Source organism: Hordeum vulgare, chromosome 5H, assembly GCF_904849725.1.
Source record: "Hordeum vulgare subsp. vulgare chromosome 5H, MorexV3_pseudomolecules_assembly, whole genome shotgun sequence".
Lineage (NCBI taxonomy): Eukaryota > Viridiplantae > Streptophyta > Magnoliopsida > Poales > Poaceae > Hordeum > Hordeum vulgare.
In genome coordinates, this window is record NC_058522.1 from 397,561,555 (window position 1) to 397,585,907 (window position 24,353).

The 24,353-nt window shown below is 44.3% G+C and overlaps 1 protein-coding gene across 1 annotated transcript; it reads left to right on the forward strand.

Annotated features, from left to right (window-relative positions):
* The first annotated feature begins 17,889 nt into the window (after positions 1–17,889).
* On the forward strand, positions 17,890–22,797 carry LOC123396766. The gene is made up of 8 exons (XM_045091601.1): positions 17,890–18,131; positions 18,259–18,860; positions 18,953–19,120; positions 19,199–19,366; positions 19,445–19,612; positions 19,675–19,842; positions 19,922–21,590; positions 21,896–22,797. Exons 1-8 carry the CDS (start codon positions 17,890–17,892, stop codon positions 22,452–22,454), a joined length of 3,744 nt encoding a protein of 1,247 aa, XP_044947536.1. The 3' UTR covers positions 22,455–22,797.
* The last annotated feature ends 1,556 nt before the right edge of the window (positions 22,798–24,353 follow it).

Sequence of the window (24,353 nt, forward strand, 5' to 3'; positions counted from 1 at the left end):
TGTGTGCATCAAACGTCGCAACGTAACTGGGTGACTGTAAAGGTGCTCTACAGGTATCTCGGAAGGTGTCCGTTGAGTTAGTATGGATCAAGACTGGGATTTGTCACTCCGTGTGACGGAGAGGTATCTCGGGGCCCAATCGGTAATACAAACATCACACACAAGCCTTGCAAGCAATGTGACTAAGTGTAAAGTCATGGGATCTTGTATTACAGAACGAGTAAAGAGACTTGCCGATAACGAGATTGAAATAGGTATGTGGATACCGACGATCAAATCTCGGGCAAGTAACATACCGAAGGACAAAGGGAATGACCTATGGGATTATATGAATCCTTGACACTGAGGTTCAACCGATAAGATCTTCGGAGAATATGTAGGATCCAATATGGGCATCTAGATCCCGCTATTGGATATTGACCGAGGAGTGCCTCGGGGCATGTCTACATAGTTCTCGAACCCGAGGGTCTGCACACTTAAGGTTCGATGATGTTTTAGTATAGTTGAGTTATATGTGTGGTTACCGGATGTTGTTCGGAGTCCCGGATGAGACCATGAACGTCACGAGGGTTTCCGGAATGGTCCGGAAACGAAGATTGATATATAGGATGGTTTCATTTGGTCATCGGAAAGTTTCGCGCAATTCTGATAGTGTACCGGGAGTGACGAATGGGTTCCGGGAGTTCACCGGGAGGGGCCCACCCACCCGGGAGTGAGCCCAAGGCACTAGGGTGGCGCCACAAGTCCTTAGTGGGCTGGTGGAGTCAGCCCAAGGGGACGATGGCGCCACATAAGAAAATACCAAAAGAAAATAATAGAAAAGGGAAAGAGGGAGGTGGGAAGGAAGAGGAGGACTCCTTCTTCCCAAACCGAATTGGAAGAGGAGTCCTCCTCCTCCCTTGGCCGGTGCACCCTTAAGGCCTTTTGCCTCAAGGCTATCCCTCCCCCTCCCTCCTATATATATATTGGTGGTTTAGGGATGATTCGAGACACAACTTTGCCACGTGCAACTCAAACCTATACCACGTAGTTTTACCTCTAGATCAGATTTCTGCGGAGCTCGGGCGGAGCCCTGCAAGAGTAGATCATTGATACGTCTCCAACGTATCTATAATTTTTGATGGTTCCATGCTATTATCTTGTCAAACTTTGGATGTTTTGTATGCCTTTTACATCTTTTTTGGGACTAACTTATTAACTCAGTGCCAAGTGCCAGTTCCTGTTTTTCTGTGTTTTTCACCTTTTTCATAGGAGAATATCAAATGGTCTCCAAACGGAATAAAACCTCCGAAAAGATTTTTTCTGGAACAGAAGATACGCAGGAAGCTTGAAAACCAAGGCATAGGGCACCAGGGGAGGCCACAAGCCCCTAGCCGCGGCCTGGGGGGCGCGCCTAATAGGCTTGTCGTGTTGGAAATATGCCCTAGAGGCAATAATAAATTAGTTATTATTATATTTCTTCGTTCATGATAATCGTTTATTATCCATGCTATAATTGTATTGATTGGAAACACAATACTTGTGTGGATACATAGACAAAACACTGTCCCTAGTAAGCCTCTAGTTGACTAGCTCGTTGATCAAAGATGGCCAAGGTTTCCTGGCCATAGGCAAGTGTTGTTACTTGATAACGGGATCACATCATTAGGAGAATCATGTGATGGACTAGACCCAAACTAATAGACGTAGCATGTTGATCGTGTCATTTTGTTGCTACTGTTTTCTGCGTGTCAAGTATTTGTTCCTATGACCATGAGATCATATAACTCACTGACACCGGAGGAATACTTTGTGTGTATCAAACGTTGCAACGTAACTGGGTGACTATAAAGATGCTCTACAGGTATCTCCGAAGGTGTTAGTTGAGTTAGTATGGATCGAGACTGGGATTTGTCACTCCGTGTGACGGAGAGGTATCTCGGGGCCCACTCGGTAATACAACATCACACACAAGCCTTGCAAGCAATGTGACTAAGTGTAAGTTGCGGGATCTTGTATTACGGAACGAGTAAAGAGACTTGCTGGTAAACGAGATTGAAATAGGTATGCAGATATTGACGATCGAATCTCGGGCAAGTAACATACCGAAGGACAGAGGGAATGACATACGGGATTATATGAATCCTTGGCACTGAGGTTCAAACGATAAGATCTTCGTAGAATATGTAGGATCCAATATGGTCATCCAGGTCCCGCTATTGGATATGACCGAGGAGTCTCTCGGGTCATGTCTACATAGTTCTCGAACCCGCAGGGTCTGCACACTTAAGGTTCGACGTTGTTTTATGCGTATTTGAGTTATATGGTTGGTTACCGAATGTTGTTCGGAGTCCCGGATGAGATCACGGACGTCACGAGGGTTTCTGGAATGGTCCGGAAACGAAGATTGATATATAGGATGACCTCATTTGATTACCGGAAGGTTTTCGGAGTTACCGGGAATGTACCGGGAATGACGAATGGGTTCCGGGAGTTCACCGGGGGGGCAACCCACCCCGGGGAAGCCCATAGGCATTGAGGGTGGCGCACCAGCCCTTAGTGGGCTGGTGGGACAGCCCAAAAGAGCCCTATGCGCATTGGAAGAAAAATCAAAGAGAAAAGAAAAAAAAGAAGGAGGTGGGAAAGGGAAGAAGGACTCCACCTTCCAAACCAAGTAGGACTCGGTTTGGGAAGGGGAGACCTTCCCCTTAGGTTCGGCCGACCCCCTTGGGAGTCCTTGGACCCCAAGGCAAGGCTCCCCCCTCCTCCTCCTATATATAGTGGGGTTTTAGGGCTGATTTGAGACGACTTTTCCACGGCAGCCCGACCACATACCTCCACGGTTTTTCCTCTAGATCGTGTTTCTGCAGAGCTCGGGCGGAGCCCTGCTGAGATAAGATCACCACCAACCTCCGGAGCGCCGTCACACTGCCGAAGAACTCTTCTACCTCTCCGTCTCTCTTGCTGGATCAAGAAGGCCGAGATCATCGTCGAGCTGTACGTGTGCTGAACGCGGAGGTGCCGTCCGTTCGGCACTAGATCGTGGAACTGATCGCGGGACGGTTCGCGGGGCGGATCGAGGGACGTGAGGACGTTCCACTACATCAACCGCGTCCACTAACGCTTCTGCTGTACGGTCTACAAGGGTACGTAGATCACACATCCCCTCTCGTAGATGGACATCACCATGATAGGTCTTCGTGCGCCTAGGAAATTTTTTGTTTCCCATGCGACGTTCCCCAACAGTGGCATCATGAGCTAGGTTCATGCGTAGATGTCTTCTCGAGTAGAACACAAAAGTTTTTGTGGGCGGTGATGTGCGTTTTGCTGCCCTCCTTAGTCTTTTCTTGATTCCGCGGTATTGTTGGATCGAAGCGGCTCGGACCGACATTACTCGTACGCTTACGAGAGACTGGTTTCATCGCTACGAGTAACTCCGTTGCTCAAAGATGACTCGCGGGTGTCAGTTTCTCCAACTTTAGTTGAATCGGAATTGACCGAGGAGGTCCTTGGATGAGGTTAAATATCAATTCATATATCTCCGTTGTGGTGTTTACGTAAGTAAGATGCGATCCTACTAGATACCCATGGTCACCACGTAAAACATGCAACAACAAAATTAGAGGACGTCTAACTTGTTTTTGCAGGGTATGCTTGTGATGTGATATGGCCAACGATGTGATGTGATATATTGGATGTATGAGATGATCATGTTGTAATAGTTAATATCGACTTGCACGTCGATGGTACGGCAACCGGCAGGAGCCATAGGGTTGTCTTTAAACTAACGTTTGTGCTTGCAGATGCGTTTACTATATTGCTAGGACGTAGCTTTAGTAGTAATAGCATGAGTAGCACGATAACCCCAATGGCGACACGTTGATGGAGATCATGATGATGGAGATCATGGTGTGACGCCGGTGACAAGAAGATCGTGCCGGTGCTTTGGTAATGGAGATCAAGAAGCACATGATGATGGCCATATCATGTCACTTATGAATTGCATGTGATGTTAATCCTTTTTGCACCTTATCTTGCTTAGAACGACGGTAGCATTATGAGGTGATCTCTCACTAAAATTTCAAGACGAAATTGTGTTCTCCCCGACTGTGCACCGTTGCGACAGTTCTTAATTTCAAGACACCACGTGATGATCGGGTGTGATAGACTCAACGTTCACATACCACGGGTGCAAAACAGTTGCACACGCAGAACACTCAGGTTAAGCTTGACGAGCCTAGCATGTGCAGACATGGCCTCGGAACACATGAGACCGAAAGGTCGAGCATAAATCATATAGTTGATATGATTAGCATAGAGATGCTTACCACTGAAACTATTCTCGACTCACGTGATGATCGGACTTGAGATAGTGGATTTGGATCATGTACCACTCTACCACTCAAATGACTAGAGAGATGTACTTTTTGAGTGGGAGTTCTTAAGTAATATGATTAATTGAACTAATTGTCATGAACATAGTCTAATGGTCTTTGCGAATTATGATGTAGCTTGCGCTATAGCTCTACTGTTTTTATATGTTCCTAGAGAAAATTTAGTTGAAAGTTGATAGTAGCAAACTTTGAAGAGGATTGCCCTCGTTGCTGCGCAGAAGGCTTATGTCCTTAATGCACCACTCGGTGTTCTGCACCTCGAGCGTCGTCTGTGGATGCTGTGAACATCCGACATACACGTTTCTGATGACTGCGCGATAGTTCAGTGCAAAATACTTAATGGCTTAGAAGCAAGGCACCGAAGACGTTTTGAAACGTCGCGGAACGTAAGTGATGTTCTAAAGAGATGAAATTGTGATTTCATGCTCGTGCCCTTGTTGAGAGGTACGAGACCTCCAACAAGATTCTTTGTCCACAAAATAAAGGAGAAAAGCTCAATCGTTGAGCGTGTGTTCAGATTGTCTGAGTACGACAGTCGCTTGAATCAAGTGGGAGTTAATCTTCGAGATGAGATAGTGATAGTTCTCCAAAGTCACTGCCACCAAGCTGTGAGAGCTTCATGATGAACTATAACATATCAAGGATAGATACAATGATCTTTGAGTGATTCGCGATGTTTGACACTGCGAAAGTGGAAATCAAGAAGGAGCGTCAATAGTTGATGGTTAGTAAAACCACTAAGTTTCAAGAAAGGCAAGGGCTAGAAGGGATACTTCGTGAAATGGCAAAACAGTTGCTGCACTAATGAAGAGACCCAAGATTAAACCCAAACCCGAGACTAAGTGCTTCTGTAATGAGGGTAACAGTCACTGAGGCGGAGCAACTCTAGATACTTGGTAGATAAGAAGGCTGGCAAAAGTCGAAAGAAGTATATTTGATATACATGATGTTGATGTGTACTTTACTAGGACTCCTAGTAGCATGAGGGTATTGGATACCGGTTCGGTTGCTAAGTGATTAGTAACACGGGATGATAGCTACGGCGTAAACGGAGACTAGCTAAAGGCGAGGTGACGATACGTGTTGGAAGTGTTTCCAAGGTTGATATGATCAAACGTCGCACGCTCCCTCTACCATCGGGATTGGTGTTAAACCTAAATAATTGTTATTTGGTGCTTACGTTAAGCATGAACATGATTGGATCGTGTTTATTGCAATAGGATTATTCATTTAAAAGAGAATAATGGTTACTCTATTTTCTTGAATAATCACCTTCAATGGTTTATTGAATCTCGATCGTAGTGTTACACATGTTCATGATATTGGTGCCAAAAGATACGAGGTAATGATGATAGTACCACTTACTTGTGGCACTGCCGCTTGAGTCATGTTGGTATAAATTGCAGGAAGAGGCTCCATGCTGATGGATCTTTATACTCACTTGATTTTGAATCACTAGTGACATGCAAATCATACCACATGAGCAAGGCCTTGTTTTCATTGAGATGAAATAAGATAGTAACTTGTTGGAAGTGATACATTTTGATGTATGCAGTCCAATGGGTGCTGAGGCACGCAGTGGATATCATTATGTTCTTACTTCAATGACGATTTGAGTAGATACTAGAGTATTTGCTTAATGAATCACAAGTCTGAAATATTGAAAAGTTCAATTCTGTTTCGGAGTGAAGTTCGTTGTAACAAGAGGATAAACTGTCTACGATATGATCATAGAAATGAATATCTGAGTTACGAGTTTTGGTACGCAGTTAAGACAATGTGGAAATTGTTTCGCAGCTCATGCCACCTAGAACATCATGGTGTGATGATGTGTCTGAACGTCATAGCCACACAGTATTTGGTATGGTGCATGCTATGATGTCTCTTATCGAATTACCACTATCGTTTATGGGTTAATTATTAGAGACAGCCGCATTCACTTTAAAAGGGGCACCACGTATTTCCGTTGAGATGACAGAGTATAGACTGAGGTTTAGAGAAACCTAAACTGTCGTTTCTTGAAAGTTTGGGGTTTCGACACTTATGTGAAAAAGTTTCAGTCTGATAAGCTCGAACCCAAAGCGGATAAATGCATCTTCATAGGATATCCAAAATAGTTGGGTACATCTCCTATCTCAGATCCGAAAGCAAAGTGTTTGTTTCTAGAAACGGATCCTTTCTCGAGGAAAGGTTTCTCTCGAAAGAATTGAGTGGGAGGGTGGTAGAACTTGATGAGGTTATCGAACCATCACTTCAACCAGTGTGTAGCAGGGCGCAGGAAGTTGTTCCTGTGGCGCCTACACCAATTGAAGTGGAAGCTGATGATGGTGATCATTGAGCATCGGATCAAGTTACTACAAGCCTCGTAGGTTGACAAGGTCGCGTACTACTGCAGAGTGGTACGGTGACCCTGTCTTGGAGGTCATGTTGTTGAGCAACAGTGAACCTACGAGTTATGGAGAAAGCAATGGTGGGCCCAGATTCCGACAAATGGCTGGAGGCCATGAAATCCGAGAAAGGATGCATGTATGAAAACAAAGTGTAGATTTTGGAGGAACTACTTGATGGTCATAAGACTATTGAGTAAAGATGGATCTTTAAAAGGAAGACAGATGGTGATAGTGATAAGTCACTATTATTAAAAGCTCGACTTGTCGCAAAGATGTTTCTGACAAGATCAAACAAATTGACTATGATGAGACTTTCTCACTCGTAGCGATGCTAAAAAAGTCTGTTAGAATTATGTTAGTAGTTGTTGCATTATTTATGAAATATTGCACATAGGATGTCAAAACATTGTTTCCTCGACGGTTTCCTTGAGCAAACATTGTATGTGATACAACCAGGAGGTTTTGTCGATCCTAAAGATACTAGCAAGTATGCAAGCTCCAGTGATCCTTCATTGGACTCGTGCAAGCATCTCGGAGTTGGAATATACACTTTGATGAGATGATCAAAGATTTTGGGTTTGTGCAAGGTTTATGAGAAACTTGTATTTCCAAAGAAGTGAGTGGAAGCACTATAGAATTTCTGATAAGTATATGTGGTTGACATATTGTGGGTCAGAAGTAATGTAGAATTTCTGTAAAGCATACAAGGTTGTTTGAAAGGAGTTTTCAAAGGAGTACCTGGATTGCGCTACTTGAACGTTGAGCATCAAATATCTATGGGGATAGATCGAAAGCGCTTGATGGAAGTTTCAACAAGATGCATGCCTTGACAAGTTTTTGAAGGAGTTCAAAATAGATCAGCAAAGAAGGAGTTCTTGGTTGCGTTGTAAGGTGTGAATTTGAGTAAGACTCAAAACCCGACCACGGCAGAATAAAGAGAATAGACGAAGGTCGTCTTCTATGCCTTAGCCGCAGACTCTAAAGTATGCCATGCTGAGTACCGCACCTGATGTGTGCCTTGCAGCAAGTTTGTTGAGAGGTACAGAGAGTCATCCATGATTGAATCACTAGCAGTGGTCAAAATTTGTCCTTAGTAACTGATGGAATAAGGAATTTTTCTCGATTATGGAGGTGGCTAAAGAGTTCGTCGTAAAGGGTTACGTCGATGTAAGCTTTGACACTAGTCCGAATAACTATGAGTAGTGAAACGGATTCATATAGTAGAGTAGATATTTGGAGTATTTACGAATAGCACATAGTAGCAGGATCTATAAGATGACATAAAGATTTGTAAAGAACACACGGATCTGAAAATTTCAGAACCGTTGACTAAAACCTCTCTCATGAGCAAGACGTGATCAGACCCCATAACTATATAGGTGTTGGATTCATTGGAATCACATGGTGATGTGAACTAGATTATTGACTCTAGTGCAAGTGGGAGACTGTTGGAAATATGCCCTAGAGGCAATAGTAAATTAGTTATTATTATATTTCTTTGTTCATGATAATCGTTTATTATCCATGCTATAATTGTATTGATTGGAAACACAATACTTGTATGGATACATAGACAAAACACTGTCCCTAGTAAGCCTCTAGTTGACTAGCTCGTTGATCAAAGATGGCCAAGGTTTCCTGGCCATAGGCAAGTGTTGTTACTTGATAACGGGATCACATCATTAGGAGAATCATGTGATGGACTAGACCCAAACTAATAGACGTAGCATGTTGATCGTGTCATTTTGTTGCTACTGTTTTCTGCGTGTCAAGTATTTGTTCCTATGACCATGAGATCATATCACTCATTTACACCGGAGGAATACTTTGTGTGTATCAAACGTCGCAACGTAACTGGGTGACTATAAAGATGCTCTACAGGTATCTCCGAAGGTGTTAGTTGAGTTAGTATGGATCGAGACTGGGATTTGTCACTCCGTGTGACGGAGAGGTATCTCGGGGCCCACTCGGTAATACAACATCACACACAAGCCTTGCAAGCAATGTGACTTAGTGTAAGTTGTGGGATCTTGTATTACGGAATGAGTAAAGAGACTTGCCGGTAAACGAGATTGAAATAGGTATGCGGATACTGACGATCGAATCTCGGGCAAGTAACATACCGAAGGACAGAGGGAATGACATACGGGATTATATGAATCCTTGGCACTGAGGTTCAAACGATAAGATCTTCGTAGAATATGTAGGATCCAATATGGGCATCCAGGTCCTGCTATTGGATATTGACCGAGGAGTCTCTCGGGGCATGTCTACATAGATCTCGAACCCGCAGGGTCTGCACACTTAAGGTTTGACGTTGTTTTATGCGTATTTGAGTTATATGGTTGGTTACCGAATGTTGTTCGAAGTCCCGAATGAGATCACGGACGTCAGGAGGGTTTCCGGAATGGTCCGGAAACGAAGATTTATATATAGGATGACCTCATTTTATTACCGGAAGGTTTTCGGAGTTACCGGGAATGACGAATGGGTTCCGGGAGTTCATCGGGGGGGCAACCCACCCCGGGGAAGCCCATAGGCATTGAGGGTGGAGCACCAGCCCTTAGTGGGCTGGTGGGACAGCCCAAAAGAGCCCTATGCGCATTGGAAGAAAAATCAAAGAGAAAAGAAAAAAAAGAAGGAGGTGGGAAAGGGAAGAAGGACTCCACCTTCCAAACCAAGTAGGACTCGGTTTGGGAAGGGGAGACCTTCCCCTTAGGTTCGGCTGACCCCCTTGGGAGTCCTTGGACCCCAAGGCAAGGCTCCCCCCTCCTCCTCCTATATATAGTGGGGTTTTAGGGCAGATTTGAGACGACTTTTTCACGACAGCCCGACCACATACCTCCACGGTTTTTCCTCTAGATCGCGTTTCTGCGGAGCTCGGGCGGAGCCCTGCTGAGATAAGATCGCCACCAACCTCCGGAGCGCCGTCACGCTGCCGGAGAACTCTTCTACCTCTCCGTCTCTCTTGCTGGATCAAGAAGGCCGAGATCATCGTCGAGCTGTACGTGTGCTGAACGCGGAGGTGCCGTCCGTTCGGCACTAGATCGTGGGACTGATCGTGGGATGGTTCGCGGGGCGGATCGAGGGACGTGAGGACGTTCCACTACATCAACCGCGTTCACTAACGCTTCTGATGTACGGTCTACAAGGGTACGTAGATCACACATCCCCTCTCGTAGATGGACATCACCATGGTAGGTCTTCTTGCGCGTAGGAAATTTTTTGTTTCCCATGCGACGTTCCCCAACATGTGGCCCCACTGTGGCTCCTCTGCCCTACTTCTTTCGCCTATAAATCCTTGAAAAATCCGAAACCACGGGAGAGAGCCACGAAAATACTTTTCCGCCGCCGCAAGCTTCTCTCTCAGCAAAATCCCATCTGGGGCACGTTCTGGTGCCCTGTCGGAGGGGGGATTCGGATACGGAGGGCTTCTTCATCAACACCATTGCCTCTCCGATGATGCGTGAGTAGTTCACCATAGACCTTCGGGTCCATAGCTAGTAGCTAGATGGCTTCTTCTCTCTCTTGGATCTTCAATACAAAGTTCTTCATGATCTTCATGGAGATTTATCCGATGTAATCTTCTTTTGCGATGTGTTTGTCGAGATCCGATGAATTGTGGATTTATGATCAGATTATCTATGATTCTTATTTGAGTTTCTTCTGGTCTCTTATATGCATGATTTCATATCCTTGTAATTCCCTTCGAGTTGTGGGATTTGTTTGGCCAACTTGATCTATGATTCTTGCAATGGGAGAAGTGCTTGGTTTTGGGTTCATACCGTGTGGTGACCTCACCCAGTGACAGAAGGGTTAGCGAGGCACGCATCATGTTGTTGCCATCAAGGATAAAAGGATGGGGTTTATATCTATTGCATGAATTTATCCCTCTACATCATGCCATCTTGCTTAAGGCGTTACTCTGTTTGTCATGAACTCAATACACTAGTTGCATGCTGGATAGCGGTCGATGTGTGGACTAATAGTAGTAGATGCAGAAAGTATCGGTCTACTTGTCTCGGGCGTGATGCCTATATGTATGATCATTGCCTTAGATACCGTCATGACTTTGCGCGGTTCTATCAATTGCTCGACAATAATTCGTTCACCCACCATAATATTTGCTATCATGAGAGAAGCCTCTAGTGAACACTATGGCCCTCGGGTCTACTTCACATCATATTTTCAGCCCTACACTTTTACTTTGTTGCACTTTCGCCTTCAGATCTCACCTTGCAATCAATCGTGAAGGGATTGGCAACCCCTTTGTAGCGTTGGGTGCAAGTTTGTTGTTTTTGCGCAAGTACTTTAGAGACTTGGCTTGATACTCCTACTGGATTGATATATTGGTTCTCAAACTGAGGGAAATACTTACTACTACTGTGCTGCATCACCCTTTCCTCTTCAAGGGAAAAACCAACGCAAGCTCAAGAGGTAGCAATCATCACCACCACCGGAGCGCCGTCACGCTGCCGGAGAACTCATCTACTTCTCCGTCTTGCTTGTTGGATCAAGAAGGCCGAGATCATCGTCGAGTTGTACGTGTGCTGAACACGGAGGTGTCGTCCGTTCGGCGCTAGATTGGAACGGATCATGGGAAGGATCGCGGGACGGTTCGTGGGACGGCTCGAGGGACGTGAAGACGTTCCACTACATCAACCGCGTTTCTTAACACTTCCTGCTGTGCGATCTACAAGGGTACATAGATCCAAATCTCCTCTCGTAGATGGACATCACCATGATAGGTCTTCGTGTGCGGAGGAAATTTTTTCTTTCCCATGCAACGTTTTCCAACAGTACGTTGCTGGCAACGTGGTAACACCAAGCTGGACCATGATCTGCATCGTACAAGGAAATAATACATTGGTCATGGAAAGAAAAAAGCATATTTTTTGAGTCATTCAATTATGCATTTGGAGAACCCAGCAACCCCCAAAATCTGCCAAGTAGGAAAAGAAGTGGAGAACATGAAAATTATGAATACAAAAGCCAACAAGTCCCCAAAATAGGAATATGGAAATGTGCGTATAATTTGTGTGTTTTACCCTTAGTATATGGCAACAGACGATCCCATCACGCTCATACTTGCAGCATTCACACATATACACCCCTTCTTCAACATTCGCATGAACCTTAAAGGACTTGTCGTCGTACCCCGGGACAAACTTAGCAATACACTCAACCATGTATTCTTGGGCACCTGTCTGCTTACAGCTGTACAACAACAGTTACTGCATCTCCCCGTGGAACCTAACAAAAATATTGCGCGCATAGATAGTTGACATTTGGAGCTCAATTGGGTTGTAGCTCCACTTCCTAGCTGTTGTGATTGTTGTGTCTGCATCCCGATTGTTCTCAGCACACATTATCTTCTCTTGTATGGCAGCATATTGGTGAATAAATTCCATGACTGAGTTTTGCGGGTTGACATACTTTTTGAGCATAGCATTGAAGCCTTCACTCCTTTGTGTGGTCTGGAGAAAGGGGTATAACTTGTGCATAAAGTATGCAGGCACCCAACATGTTCGTTTCTCATACAAATAAACAAAGCATGGGTGTTTTGCAACCCCATGTTGTTGAACCATTGCGATTCACCTTGCTTCAAACTCCTCGGGAGTGTAGCTGTCATTGACACAGTCATTGAACTCGGTTTGCAACTCTGGGTGTTTCGCTAGGAACGGACCAAGCTTCTCGGTAGCATTTTGCATTATATGCCAACGACAGTTTCGGTGCGTTGTATTGGGAAAAACATCATGAATAGCAGACCTCATGGCAAAATCTTGGTCTGTTATGATATTGGTTGGAGCCAAACCACCCATTGCCTCTAGGAATGTCTCAAATAGCCAAACGAAGCTTGTCGATAGCTCATTCCTAACAAAACCACAGCCAAACTGAATTGACTGTCCATGGTTGTTTATACCAATAAACGGGGCACAAGGCATCTTGTATATATTTGTCAAATATGGTGTGTCAAAAGAGACACAATCATTGAAAAACTTGTAAGCCCTTCTCGCTGAACTATCAGTCCAATAAATGCATTGCACCTTATCATCATCATCATTGTAAAAGAAGTCTTTGTCAAGTTGTTGCTTGCTCTTAAAGTACTCAATTGTGTCATGCATATCATTGTATTTGTGCTCAGCCCAGAACTTTGACAACAAGTTTGCCAAGTCTTTGTCAGTGTAACCAATTGCTTTACGTTGGCCATGCAACTCTGTCAACAATTGCATGTGTCTAGAAGGTTCCAGATTGCACGAATGAAGCAACTTCACAAATTGTTCTTCTTCTTCAGGGATATGTCTATGTGATCGTCGGTACCCTGTCAGCGACCACTTCTTGATGAGAGGGTCGTTATGGTCGTCATTTATTTTTGTAACAACCCAGGAATTATCTCTTCGCTTGACAAACATACGGACTGGGCAGTTTGTTCTTTCAGTTGTATTCCTCCACCTCTGAGGGGCAATAGGTTGCGGCTTTTGGGTGTCTACTTTCTTCTTGATCTTCAGCCCAACTCTATGGCACACAAGAGATGCTCTTATTAGTTCACCACTGGCCTCTGACTTTTTTTTTTCGAAATAGTACCTCACTCCAAACCCTTTCTGCCTCGCATATATTTTGTAGTGTTTTCCCAGCATCCTCAAGAGTGTCAAACCTCATCGTGGTTGTGGGTTGTTGTGGCATGGACATCACCTCCGGCATGCCTTCATCCTAATTTGCATTGTCATCATTTGGTGTGCGATTAGATGATGCATCCAGCGTCTGGTATGTGTTTGCCGGTTGTTGTAACACAGTGTGTGATGCACTGACAGTCTCACGATCTGCATAACACACAGAACCAATTTAGCAACATTTTTTTAGAAAATCACAGTTGTCATCTTTTTCTTCAGAACTGGTAATCAGGTACATCTTTTTCAAAATAGGGGAGCATGTGAAATATGTATTTTTGCACAGCTATTAGGAACAAAGTATTCTGAAATAATCCAGCTTTTTTCATGGCAAACTATAAAAGATTTTGTGTATTCACAACCTTTGGTACTGCCATTTTGTGTATTTTACATGATATTCTACATGAAACCAACATTTTAAGTAGAAAGAAAGGAACTGCCATTTTTTCATGGTAACTAGGCACATTTTTTCTGACAACTAGGTGCATGGAGTTATTCAACAACCAGCAAAAGAAACTGACATTTTGTTTTCATAGAAACTAGGCACAATTATACTCACAACTACTGCATTTTCTATGCGGCAACTAGGTGTGAAATAGCAGAGAACACAAAAAGACTTGTTATGTTAGTGATTAGGCTTGAAGGCCTTTTTTGGAATTACGGTAGCAGCAAAAACACAACTAGAAATAGGCTTCTTGTGTAAGGATGGTGGTGGTGGTACAAATAAATTGGAAACTGTAGGAAGTGGGAGGGGGGACAAACATGTGTCATGAGCAGCCAGAAAGTGAGAATCCATCTTTTATGTGGCGTGTTCCTTGTTGTTTCTTGGGAAGTCTTTCCTCCTTGCATGTTTTGTGTGAGATGGAGACAATATATCAGCTAACTTCTATTTTTTTCGATTTTTTTGTTTTGGCAGGAATTGGAAAGCAAATCAGATGGTGAAGAAAAAACATGTTGTTTTTGTCCTCACACATGTGTCTAAGAGAGGTGCAGATCCGGAGGGAGAAAGAGAGGTGCAGATCTGAGGGGCATAAAAGAGAGGTGCTGTTTTGGGGGAGAAACAAGAGATTTTTCTGTAGGATTTTCTTTATGCAAAAATTGAGGGATAGTAATTTGTAAGTAGATTCATGTTTCTTGCAAGGGACCTGAGACGGGGCACTTGCGTACCTGTTATTTTTTATTTCTGTTAGTTTATAACTTGAATCACTCGAGATCTGAGGGGCAATACACTCAACCATGTATTCTTGGGCACCTGTCTGCTTACAGCTGTACAACAACAGTTACTGCATCTCCCCGTGGAACCTAACAAAAATATTGCGCGTATAGATAGTTGACATTTGGAGCTCAATTGGGTTGTAGCTCCACTTCCTAGCTGTTGTGATTGTTGTGTCTGCATCCCGATTGTTCTCAGCACACATTATCTTCTCTTGTATGGCAGCATATTGGTGAATAAATTCCATGACTGAGTTTTGCGGGTTGACATACTTTTTGAGCATAGCATTGAAGCCTTCACTCCTTTGTGTGGTCTGGAGAAAGGGGTATAACTTGTGCATAAAGTATGCAGGCACCCAACATGTTCGTTTCTCATACAAATAAACAAAGCATGGGTGTTTTGCAACCCCATGTTGTTGAACCATTGCAATTCACCTTGCTTCAAACTCCTCGGGAGTGTAGCTGTCATTGACACAGTCATTGAACTCGGTTTGCAACTCTGGGTGTTTCGCTAGGAACGGACCAAGCTTCTCAGTAGCATTTTGCATTATATGCCAACGACAGTTTCGGTGCGTTGTATTGGGAAAAACATCATGAATAGCAGACCTCATGGCAAAATCTTGGTCTGTTATGATATTGGTTGGAGCCAAACCACCCATTGCCTCTAGGAATGTCTCAAATAGCCAAACGAAGCTTGTCGATAGCTCATTCCTAACAAAACCACAGCCAAACTGAATTGATTGTCCATGGTTGTTTATACCAATAAACGGGGCACAAGGCATCTTGTATATATTTGTCAAATATGGTGTGTCAAAAGAGACACAATCATTGAAAAACTTGTAAGCCCTTCTCGCTGAACTATCAATCCAATAAATGCATTGGACCTTATCATCATCATCATTGTAAAAGAAGTCTTTGTCAAGTTGTTGCTTGCTCTTAAAGTACTCAATTGTGTCATGCATATCATTGTATTTGTGCTCAGCCCAGAACTTTGACAACAAGTTTGCCAAGTCTTTGTCAGTGTAACCAATTGCTTTACGTTGGCCATGCAACTCTGTCAACAATTGCATGTGTCTAGAAGGTTCCAGATTGCACGAATGAAGCAACTTCACAAATTGTTCTTCTTCTTCAGGGATATGTCTATGTGATCGTCGGTACCCTGTCAGCGACCACTTCTTGATGAGAGGGTCGTTATGGTCGTCATTTATTTTTGTAACAACCCAGGAATTATCTCTTCGCTTGACAAACATACGGACTGGGCAGTTTGTTCTTTCAGTTGTATTCCTCCACCTCTGAGGGGCAATAGGTTGCGGCTTTTGGGTGTCTACTTTCTTCTTGATCTTCAGCCCAACTCTATGGCACACAAGAGATGCTCTTATTAGTTCACCACTGGCCTCTGACTTTTTTTTTTCGAAATAGTACCTCACTCCAAACCCTTTCTGCCTCGCATATATTTTGTAGTGTTTTCCCAGCATCCTCAAGAGTGTCAAACCTCATCGTGGTTGTGGGTTGTTGTGGCATGGACATCACCTCCGGCATGCCTTCATCCTAATTTGCATTGTCATCATTTGGTGTGCGATTAGATGATGCATCCAGCGTCTGGTATGTGTTTGCCGGTTGTTGTAACACAGTGTGTGATGCACTGACAGTCTCACGATCTGCATAACACACAGAACCAATTTAGCAACATTTTTTTAGAAAATCACAGTTGTCATCTTTTTCTTCAGAACTGGTAATCAGGTACATCTTTTTCAAAATAGGGGAGCATGTGAAATATGTATTTTTGCACAGCTATTAGGAACAAAGTATTCTGAAATAATCCAGCTTTTTTCATGGCAAACTATAAAAGATTTTGTGTATTCACAACCTTTGGTACTGCCATTTTGTGTATTTTACATGATATTCTACATGAAACCAACATTTTAAGTAGAAAGAAAGGAACTGCCATTTTTTCATGGTAACTAGGCACATTTTTTCTGACAACTAGGTGCATGGAGTTATTCAACAACCAGCAAAAGAAACTGACATTTTGTTTTCATAGAAACTAGGCACAATTATACTCACAACTACTGCATTTTCTATGCGGCAACTAGGTGTGAAATAGCAGAGAACACAAAAAGACTTGTTATGTTAGTGATTAGGCTTGAAGGCCTTTTTTGGAATTACGGTAGCAGCAAAAACACAACTAGAAATAGGCTTCTTGTGTAAGGATGGTGGTGGTGGTACAAATAAATTGGAAACTGTAGGAAGTGGGAGGGGGGACAAACATGTGTCATGAGCAGCCAGAAAGTGAGAATCCATCTTTTATGTGGCGTGTTCCTTGTTGTTTCTTGGGAAGTCTTTCCTCCTTGCATGTTTTGTGTGAGATGGAGACAATATATCAGCTAACTTCTATTTTTTTCGATTTTTTTGTTTTGGCAGGAATTGGAAAGCAAATCAGATGGTGAAGAAAAAACATGTTGTTTTTGTCCTCACACATGTGTCTAAGAGAGGTGCAGATCCGGAGGGAGAAAGAGAGGTGCAGATCTGAGGGGCATAAAAGAGAGGTGCTGTTTTGGGGGAGAAACAAGAGATTTTTCTGTAGGATTTTCTTTATGCAAAAATTGAGGGATAGTAATTTGTAAGTAGATTCATGTTTCTTGCAAGGGACCTGAGACGGGGTACTTGCGTACCTGTTATTTTTTATTTCTGTTAGTTTATAACTTGAATCACTCGAGATGTCATCTTTTTTGTTGCTTGTGTTGTTTCCCCCGTTGTCTCCCCCACCCCCCCCCCCCCCCCCCCTTCAGATCTTGTTTTTATGCCAATGGAGGCTATTGGGTAGGGAGGAAGAAGATGACAGGGATTACGGGGTGGGGGATCTAGGGTGGTTGTGGGATTGATGGTGTGGGGGAGATCTTTATGGAAACAGGTGCATCGGAGAAAAAAAAAAGAAGTTGATGGGATCGGAAGAAGAGCTGAAAAAAGAAAACCTGCCCCGCTTGATTCAGTACTATGAATGTGAATATATTTTTTCTGTGAAGTAAAAGAAAACGGACGGAGTATCAGTTGAGAATCTTTCGCTGTAAAGTACAACATTCTTTTTACACCCTTGGCTGATTTGACAACAGGTGAAGCTTTTGTTTGTGCAAATCAAATAATCCAAGCCAGCCATAGTGAACCTTGTCATTTCGGAAGATTCTAGAGCCCGTACGATCTGGTTGGGTGAGGCCGATCTTTCCACAGTACCGACGAAATAACGGCATCATGACGAAAAAGATGATCGTCACGACGACGGAGCAACAAAAACAAAATCGCGGGAGCAGCACTGTACGAAACAACGCATGCGTATCTCCCTTCCCAAACATAGGGGGGAGAGGAGACCGCTCCAACCCCCACCCGTCCATCCGTCCCGATGCCCCTCGTGGGAATTGGGAAACCTTTTGCTCCTCTCCAGTCACCTGCCGCCGCCACCTCCGCCGCGTGCCGCCGCCGCCCGTCTGCGGAATGTGAGTGCCCGTCCGGCGATGCCACCCGGCCCGTCTCGCGCGCGTGCGCTGAATATCTTTCCATGGTTTGGCGCATCCTCTTTTTATAGACTAGTTGATGAGGTGTCGATCTGGATTTTGTGCGCAGGGTCTGCGCCCCGACGGCGGGGGTGGAGGTGCTGCCGCCTCGCGGAGGTGTCTCCGCCCAGCGCTCCTGGCCGCCGAGCTGCGGCCGCGTCCCCGAGAACGGAGACGGCGAGAAGGGCGACGTCCACGGCACGGCGGACGAGGCGGCCGGCCACGCGGGCGTTTCCTCTGCGGCGTGCAACGGCAGCCTCCCGCGCGACCCTCTTCAGCCGCAGCCGCCAGGGGACGGGGGTGCGCGCCCCTCGGATGGCCAGGCAGAGGCCAAGGCACTCGATGTGATGCCGCTGGCCTTCGCTGCCCCACAGGGATGTGCCGTTGCTCCTGCTAACGGTTCCATCCAAGATGGAGGTCATATGGCCGATTCATTGAATGTGGAAGGGCAATTGGTCAGAGATGGGGTTGTTGTTATTGGCATTGGAGATGCCAGTGTTGTGGGAAGCAGAGTGGACAATGGTGAATTGGAGAGGGAGGGGGACGAGAGCAGAAAGAAGAGGTGGTTGGTATCTGTCATGAATCCGCCTCCCAAGAGGAGAGCGGTCTCAGCCAAGCGCAAATTTCCGCCTGGCTGTGGGAGTGTTGCTGTTACTGGCATCGGCATCGGAGGTAAGGAGGTGCTGGTATTGAGACGCACCAATCATTTTTCACCAGCCGGTGTGCCTTTGCAGTGAATGCCTTGCTCACCATTCCAATTTCAGGTCGTGGTGCTTCTCCGATGTTGAGGAGAAATGATTCTAATCACGAAACCAAAGGCAAAAGAGAAGAGGTCGGAGGTGCCACCGAGGCACACAATCGTATGCAAGAATCTCAAGTCGTCAACTGTGTTGCTCCAGATGATTTTGCAGACCGTCAACGAAATCATGTTGGTACGAAGACACGCCAATCATTTTTTCCTAGTTGGTGTGCCTTTGTAGTGGGTGCCTTGCTCACGACTACAATTTCAGGTCGTGGTGCTTCTCCGATTTTGAGGCGAGATGATTCTTATCACGAAACGGAAAGCAAAAGAGAAGAGGTCAAAGGTGCCACCGAGGCACACAATCATATGCAAGAATCTCAAGTCGTCAACTGTGTTGCTCCAGATGATTTTGCAGACCGTCAACGAAATCATGTTGGTACGAAGACACGCCAATCATTTTTTCCTAGTTGGTGTGCCTTTGTAGTGGGTGCCTTGCTCACGACTACAATTTCAGGTCATTGTGCTTCTCTGATTTTGAGGCGAGATGATTCTTATCACGAAACGGAAAGCAAAAGAGAAGAGGTCAAAGGTGCCACCGAGGCACACAATCATATGCAAGAATCTCAAGTCGTCACTTGTGTCGCTCCAGATGATTTTGCGCACTGTCCACAAAATTCTGTTGGTATGAAGACATCACCAATTATTTTTTGCTAGTGGATGCCTTGCTCACGACTACAATTTCAGGTCATGGTGCTTCTCGGATTTTGAGGCAAGATGATTCTTATCACGAAACGGAAAGCAAAAGAGAAGAGGTTAGAGGTGCCACCGACGCACACAATCATATGCAAGAATCTCAAGTCGTCAATTGTGTCGCTCCAGATGATTTTGCGCACTGTCCACAAAATTCTGTTGGTATGAAGACATCACCAATCATTTTTTGCTAGTGGGTGTGCCTATGTAGTGGATGTCTTGCTCACAACTACAATTTCAGGTCATGGTGCTTCTCCGATTTTGAGGCGAGATGACTCTGATGCAGAAATGGAAGGCAAAATAGAAGAGATTGGAGGAGCTACCGAGGCACACAATCAGAAGATCCAAGAATCTCAAGTTGTCGATGTTATTGTTCAAGATGGTTTTGCAGGAGGCCAACACGGCCACAATAATCCACGAAATGATGTTTCAAACGACTCGCCAATACATGGTTTTTCGGAGCAGATGAATGATAGAAGACTATTACGTGAAAGGAAGCGCGCACCGCTAGTAGTAGGGAACGCTGAGATTAGAAGCAAACACAAAGTATGCTTGCATGAAGGCACTCCAAGGACTCAATCGGGAGGCCCTCTTAATATGAAGAGAAAGGGCAAGAGTGCAGAGATTGTCAATATCAATGTGACATTGGTAGATGATGTAGGGGTCCTTGACGTGGTGCGCTCGGCATCCAAGTGTGGAGACCATGTTGGGACCGATCAAATTGAAGATAAGGATGATGTGGGCCTTAATACTAACAGGGTAATTATACAAGCATTGATGGCTCCAGACAGATGCCCTTGGACGCAACAAAGGAAATCTATTGCTATTGTTCCTAAACCGCTTGCTCCTAGGAACAATTTGAAGAAAAAGGTTGCTACTCCAAGGAAAGAAGTGCGCTCGAAAGTTACCACTTCTACATATTCTAGACGCAAGGCAAGAATGGACGGAGAAGATTCCTCCTCAAAAGATGATGAGAAATCTTTGGCACTACTTGCGCATGAAAGAAATAATAAATCATGCATCAGCATCCCTCAGTGCGGTCCTTCCGATGACGTGAGTGTTGATACCCGAAGCAAAGTTACGAAGATTGATGAGAGAAGTCGATTGCGCGATCCAAAGGATGTACCACTTGTAGCGGTGGTTGGTGATGTAAAAAACAGATGTGTAGGAAGCTTGCAAGAAGGTACTCCAAGGACACATGTGAGAGCTCTTGTTAATGTGAAGACAAAGGGCAAGAGGCCAAATAATGTCAAGGTGAATGTGAGAGCTCTTGTTAATGTGAAGACAAAGGGCAAGATGAGAAACCAGATTTCAAGAACTCGGAGAGGAGTGGCGCGCTCCTCAAATATTAAAAACATGAAGAAAGGCATGCTTGCTCAGAAGTTAAAGCGCGATGGCATCGGCAATGACTCCAGGAATAGGTTCACGAAGGTGTCTAAGTGTGTGGATCATCTTCCGACCAATCAAATTAAAGAGAATGATAATGTGGGCCTTGTTACCAACAGGATGACTGTATTAGCATTGATGGCTCCTGAAAAGTGCCCATGGACAGAAGGGAAGAGGCCTATTGCTGGTGTTTCCCAGTCTCTCACTTGTAGGAATAATAAATCTCTTACCATTCGTGAAGGCCTTTGTTTGCCTGACATATCTCAAGGAAAAGAGAGCATTCCCATATGTGTGATCAACACAATTGATGGCATGCTGCCAACGCCATTTAAGTACATCACCAAAGTCATATATCCACCCTCATATGCAAAAGCACCTTCAATAGGCTGTGACTGCACTAACGGTTGCTCGGACTCTAATGAATGTGCTTGTGCTGTGAAAAATGGAGGGGAGATCCCATTCAATTTGAATAGCGCAATTGTTTATACAAAGCCTCTCATATATGAGTGTGGCCCATCGTGCAGGTAGGGTGTTCAGTAACTTACATAACAAAATAGCATAACCTAGCTTGGCAAGAATAACCCATTAATATTTTTATTTTTAATGTCCGACAACATGTTCTTATTGCCAGCCCAATGTTATACTAGTTCTGGCATGGTAAGTTTAGATTGGTAAATCCTGATGGCAGTGAAATATGGGAAACTGTCTCATACAGCTGAAACCTACTTACCTGAAGTTGGTTTTGACAAAAAAAAAAAAATTGTTCACATTAGACAATTTAGGTTAAATTGAAATGGGGAGCTAACCAAATTGTCAAAACTGCATGCAGGTGCCCGCCATCATGCCACAATAGGGTGAGCCAGCACGGCCCCAAAGTTCCACTGGAAATATTCAAGACGGGGAAGACAGGTTGGGGCGTAAGATCCCTCAGTTTTATCCCTTCAGGTAGTTTTGTGTGTGAGTATGTAGGTGAGGTATTGCTAGAGAAAGAAGCTGAGAGAACAGAAAATGATGAGTACCTTTTTGATATTGGTCGTGACGATGATGATGACGGTGACGATGATGATGATGAAGAATGTTCACAATCTTCTAAATCCGAGATGACGGCGGAGGGCTTGGGCTATACAATAGATGCTGCAAAGTGCGGTAATGTTGGAAGATTCATCAACCATAGCTGCTCTCCAAACATGCATGCACAGGATGTTCTGTGGGACCATGATGACAAGAAGATGCCGCATGTTATGCTTTTTGCTGAAAAGAATATCCGTCCGCTACAAGAGCTTACTTACGATTATAATTATAACATAGGTAATGTGCGTAAGAATGGCAAGGTGAAGGAGAAGAAATGCTTTTGTGGTTCGTCGAAGTGCCGCCTCAGACTTTACTAAGGTATTGGTGACTGGTGATGGTAATGTTCATTATTCAGCGGAGTGCAGTCCTGTCAGCGCAGTGCTCCTTGGTTTTACTCTCCCGGCCACCTTGCAGTTGTCGATGACTTGTGATGTTGTTTTTCTTGGTACCCTAGCGTTGAATTAGTACTGCTTTTTAAAGAGCTGCATTAACTCTTTCTTTTTTTCTTGTGTGCCAGACTCAAAGAGTTGTATTCTGCTGTTAGTTTTATTTTCAGAACCGAACCTGTACTGGGTACATGAGTTCTAGCTGTAGCTTTTCCATCACAAATTTTACCCTGCGCAAGCGGGAGCTACGTGCATTGGGCTGCCCTTTTAACCATTCCTGTTGTGCTGCCTTTTTTTCCAGATAGATAGATTCCCAGTTCTGAATCCTACACTCAAATTGGACAATCCCAGTTCTATTGCCAGTTCTTTCCTTTTTTGCGGTCTATTGCCAGTTCTGAAGCAAAGAAATATTTACTGGACAATCCCATAACAGCACCAAAACGAATCCCCATCCTTGCTAACTCACTGTCTTTGATCTTCCAGCCTTTCAGGGCAGCATGAATGATCAGTACACCGTTTATGAGCGTGCGCTCATTGAGCCATAGTAGTATCTCTTTGTCCATCTTAACTGGTTGCGAGAAGCCTGCATAAATTCTTTTAGCATACTGATTTTTTAGATGAAAAGTCAATTTTTTGGTCATGAAGAAGTAAATCACATTTGGCATTTGGTAGATATGGGGCAAGACGCAGACCACTCATTTCCAGTGGTCACAGCGTCAACTAAACGCTCTGGACTGGACCTAACAAAACTAACTCAACTGTGCCATTTCTGACAAAAGATGATCAAACTTATGCCATTAGAATCCATCACCAGAATGTCTTGGTTCTTTATGGGGCTAACTGAAAATCCAATTCATTCTTTCTCTTCTCGCCACACGAAGGCGGCTAGGGTTTCTCGACCGTCGTTTTGATCTGCTCAGGACGTCATCTAGGCGTGTGGAGGCACAGGGGGACTGCGTTCTTCATCAGGTTTGTACTCTCTTGTTGTGTAGGTCTTTGTTCATGTGTCCCAATGACGATGTTGAGGTGGCGATGATATCGCAGCAATGTCATAAGCCCCAACAGAGTTTGCACTGGTGGTAGGCTGATGGCGTGGTCCTGTGGGGCAGCCGGATATATTGGGTAACACAATGGTGCCTATGGCGGCAGACCAGAATAATCAAGCATAGTTTTTTAAAAGGAAAATTAAGCATAGTGTTGAATTTGGGCGAGCGTTAAGGTGGCGCCGTAGTGCCTCCTCTTTTCGTCAAGCCTCAAATGTGTGTTTGGTGGTTCCGTGGCAGATCTTCAATAGCTTGTTCACAGGCCCTGCCTGACATTGCTCAAGTGTGCGTTCTGTCCCGCTTCTTGCAGCATGTTTCTACTGTGGTTCATGTAGTTGGTGTTTGTATTGCTGAAGTTTCGGCCTTTGCAACTGCTCAGTCCTGATGATGGTTACTGGATCGGTAAGTTTTACGATTTTCTTCATGGGTAGAAGATGGACTTGAGAGACTTTTGGTACCACGATGTACCACCTTCCTTCCAGTTTATAGGGCTCAATCTCACTAACCAATGTCGATGATGATTGATGGAATAGTTTTTGTAGTTTGCAAAAATACACAATTAATGTGCTTGTTTTACTCAAAAGGTTGTGTTTACCAATGCATTGCAATGCATGCATGCATGAACAAGAACTTTAACATGCATTGGTCAATGTTCTCTTAATCTTTGCATGCAACGATTTAATGCACCTGGAAATCTGAACATGTGATGGGGAACGATCAAATTGAGACTTGTAAAATGGAAAAACTAAAATTTTGAGATAAGCCCTATAAACCGAAAAGAAGGAAG

Excerpts from the sequence above, each read along its gene's own strand:
- LOC123396766 (XM_045091601.1), top strand. The coding sequence starts at position 17,890 with ATGACGAAAAAGATGATCGTCACGACGACGGAGCAACAAAAACAAAAT. Across the intron at positions 19,367-19,444 it reads CCGTCAACGAAATCATGTTG|GTCATTGTGCTTCTCTGATT; the intron begins GTACGAAGACAC and ends CTACAATTTCAG. Across the intron at positions 19,613-19,674 it reads CTGTCCACAAAATTCTGTTG|GTCATGGTGCTTCTCGGATT; the intron begins GTATGAAGACAT and ends CTACAATTTCAG.